Here is a 3,368-nt window from a genome sequence, read left to right on the forward strand (position 1 = left end):
TTTAGTAACCCATAGTTGATTATTAATTAGTACTAGAGACAGTTCAAAATAAAAAAACAAATCTCGTCAAATACGAGAAAAATGTTCGCTTCTTAATAGAGAGGATCAAAGATAGGCATGGCAACTGCGAGTTTCACCATATAGTTAAAGGAGAATCGTGAATGATACCCGTGTACAAGTTTTTTACATGGGATGATCTGCCGGCCGATGAATTGTCAGTTAAACAAATAATAAAAAAGTCATTTAAATATGTATTAATTGATGATTGGTTGTATATGAGGTCCTTAACTCAATCATAACTGCATTGTATAACCGGAAAAGAAAGCCAAAAAATTATAAAAGATATTCATGAAGGTGATTGTGGAAGCTGTTAAGGAGCTTGAACGATCATCCGAAAAACGTTCAGACAATGGTATTATTGGCCAATAATAATGCAAAATGCGAAATAGCTTATCTAGAAGTGTAAAAAAATGTTAAGCACATACAAGCATTTTAAGGACACTATAAGAAATACAAGCGACAAAAATATAAATACTTTTAAATTCTAATAAATTTCTTATATTCGTCATTTATCTTCAGTTTAATGATTTGAGTATCAGGGTGGCTGCTATAAACATCAATTATTTTATATTTTATTTATTGCAGGATTGACTAATCACAATACAGTTTTATTTAAATCATATCTATTATTATTTAATCGTTGAATATTAAAACGTTAAAATATAATTGTGAATTAATAACAATATTTGAATTATTTTAGTTAATGCCTCTAATATATATATATATATATATATATATATGTAAATTACATGAGAAAAAAACTTTTAGAAATAGATCGGATGTAAAATATATCTTGTATGTAGCTGTATAGCTACCAGCAGCCTAAACGGGGTTTGAAAAAAAAAAAAAAACAGGAGCCTAAACCAAACAGATACTTAACTATAAAAGGATATGGAGGTCATTTACCCATTAGGGTTTTGGCAACTATATAATTCCGCAGAAGATTAACCTTGTTTTATATCTTTCGAGCTGAGCCCTTGTTATTCGCCGTCATCCTCTTCCGGTATTTTCTATCTTATGCAATTAGAATTGTTTAATTACCGTGTATGGTTTAAACCCATTTTGATAGAAAGCGTTGATTGTTGAATCAAGTGATTTTTCGGTTAGCGAACCAATCAACCAAGATGCAGAACGAAGAGGGTCAGAATATGGATCTCTACATCCCCAGGAAATGGTAATCTAAGCTATTACGAGTTTTGATTTCGACTCGCTGATTAGTTTTGTTCGAGGAGGAAACTTAGTAATTTTGATATGGCTTTGCAGCTCTGCAACAAACAGGCTCATCACCTCCAAGGATCACGCTTCTGTCCAGCTTAACATTGGGCACTTGGATGCCAATGGCCACTACACTGGTCAATTTACCACTTTTGCTCTCTCTGGTTTCGTCCGAGCTCAGGTTATTGTTTTTGCTTTTCATTTATCCCTTTAAAATTGTTGATGTGAGGCTTGGATTTGTTCGTATTGATTGGTGTTGCTATCATAAAATTCAACCTTTTTTGCGTGGGATAGATTTGCTGTTACGTCTTTAGTCATAATTGCACTAGGGTTTAATTAATGTTAGTGGGTATGGATTTCATTGGATTATGCAAATAGCTTTCAGGTCTGTTGCAAAATCTATCCTTGTTACACAATTTGGGTTGCAATCTAATAATGATAATGGTGGATTATATTGATCAATCATCTTGTATGGGTAGTAGGTACTCATGTCATACAAGATATGGTGCTGGTATTATCTTATGGCATGCTCTTGAAATGGATTTGCACAGATTATTGATAGTTTTTTTTTTTGTTTCGCCTGTTCCTCAGGATCTTCAAACACTTACTTTCACTTAAGGTTGATACATTCTTGCCCTTTAATTATGATGATATGATCTGGATTGTAGTTGTAGGCCACGATATTTGGTCTATCTTTTGCTGTAAGACATTATGTTTGTCCTTCCTTTTATCCCATGGAATATTATGTTGGTTGATGCTACTTAACATTGTTAAATGTTAATTTTATCTTATGGTGCAGTCACCTACTCCTTCTAATTCGATAATGTGTTTTCTTGTTCTATGCCACACTTGTATTGCTGATCATGGTGATTTTGGTAATGCAACTTCACAGGGTGATGCTGACAGTGCCCTGGACAGACTTTGGCAAAAGAAGAAGGTTGAACATCGCCAACAATAGTCCCAGTTTGAGCATGTTGTTTTCTTGTTTTAGACATTGTTAGTCAAAGGACAGTAACTGCATTTACCTAGCTGTTCCATTCCATTAATATGGTCGTTTTTTGGTTATTTGATATGAAGGACAGATTAATATCAAAGATTTAGCATTGTTTTTATGTCGAACTTGTTTGTTGCGTGATCTTCTATGATATTATGTTGCACGTCTAAGTTCTGTATCCACAGCACTGCAATTTGTTATAGGTCTCAGCTTATTTGCTGTTCACCAAGAACTATTTTTCCTGTTAACAAATAGGAATAGCATGTAAATCGAGGCAGCAGGTTAAACTGAGCAATGATGTTAGTATTTCAATGGCAAAAAGGCTAAGTTTGCTATTTAACTTTATACTAAAAAGTACCAAATTTTATTTTATTTTTTTTCAAAAATACTCTTGAAATAAAGACAAATCAATTAGGTAGAGTTTACTTCCAAATTTTTATAAGTGATGGTCAAAATTTTCAAATCTTGGAAAATGATAGCTTTATTTGGTATTTGATTGATAGTTTTGGGATAAATTTAGATACAAAAAATGAAATTCGGTATTTTTAGTTTTTGTATAATTCAAGGGGCATAATTGGTATTTTCAGCTGTATTTTAATGCATTTCTGTCTGGTTTTGCCTAAACATAATTGAATTTGCTTGGGGGGAAAAAAGTACAACTATACTAGTCATTTATAGAGTTTTCTCCTCTTTTTCCTGTTTCTCATATAGATTCCCAGTTTTTTCATCGTTACACTGGTTTTAAATTGTCACTAATGGCAAAAGCATTATAGATTCTATTAACGACGTATCCTGAAGCTACTGCTTTGCAAGCTATGACATCTCATTCGAATGCTGAAGTCTCTTTTGTTATTTTGTCCTGTGAAAATAAAATTTTGGTCCCAAAAAGCACCCAAGTGTTCCTAAATCCTGTGCTCAACATGAACTTGACTGGATTCCTATGCTGTAACCTGCTACTGAGATTCAGATGAGAGCTGCAAAATCCTAGAAGCCCATTTCGCGCTCAGTCTCTTGGTGTTAGCGTGAAACCGACCCAAATTAAGGGCATACGCCTACGAAGGTCCATACTCCATTTTGGAAAATTTTAGAAGAGAACATT

At 33.4% G+C, this 3,368-nt stretch overlaps 1 protein-coding gene across 2 annotated transcripts; it reads left to right on the forward strand.

Annotated features, from left to right (window-relative positions):
* Positions 1-912: 912 nt before the first annotated feature.
* On the forward strand, positions 913-2,394 carry LOC110620223 (40S ribosomal protein S21-2). 2 transcript variants are annotated; one of them, XM_021763865.2, is made up of 4 exons: positions 913-1,063; positions 1,153-1,234; positions 1,324-1,456; positions 2,168-2,394. In XM_021763865.2, exons 2-4 carry the CDS (start codon positions 1,185-1,187, stop codon positions 2,231-2,233), a joined length of 249 nt encoding a protein of 82 aa, XP_021619557.1. In that variant the 5' UTR covers positions 913-1,063; positions 1,153-1,184; the 3' UTR covers positions 2,234-2,394. The 2 variants fall into 2 exon arrangements, with proteins under 2 accessions (XP_021619557.1, XP_021619558.1); XM_021763866.2 differs by having other exon boundaries at positions 952-1,063; positions 1,168-1,234.
* Positions 2,395-3,368: the final 974 nt, after the last annotated feature.

Source organism: Manihot esculenta, chromosome 8 (assembly GCF_001659605.2).
Source record: "Manihot esculenta cultivar AM560-2 chromosome 8, M.esculenta_v8, whole genome shotgun sequence".
Taxonomy (NCBI): Eukaryota; Viridiplantae; Streptophyta; class Magnoliopsida; order Malpighiales; family Euphorbiaceae; genus Manihot; species Manihot esculenta.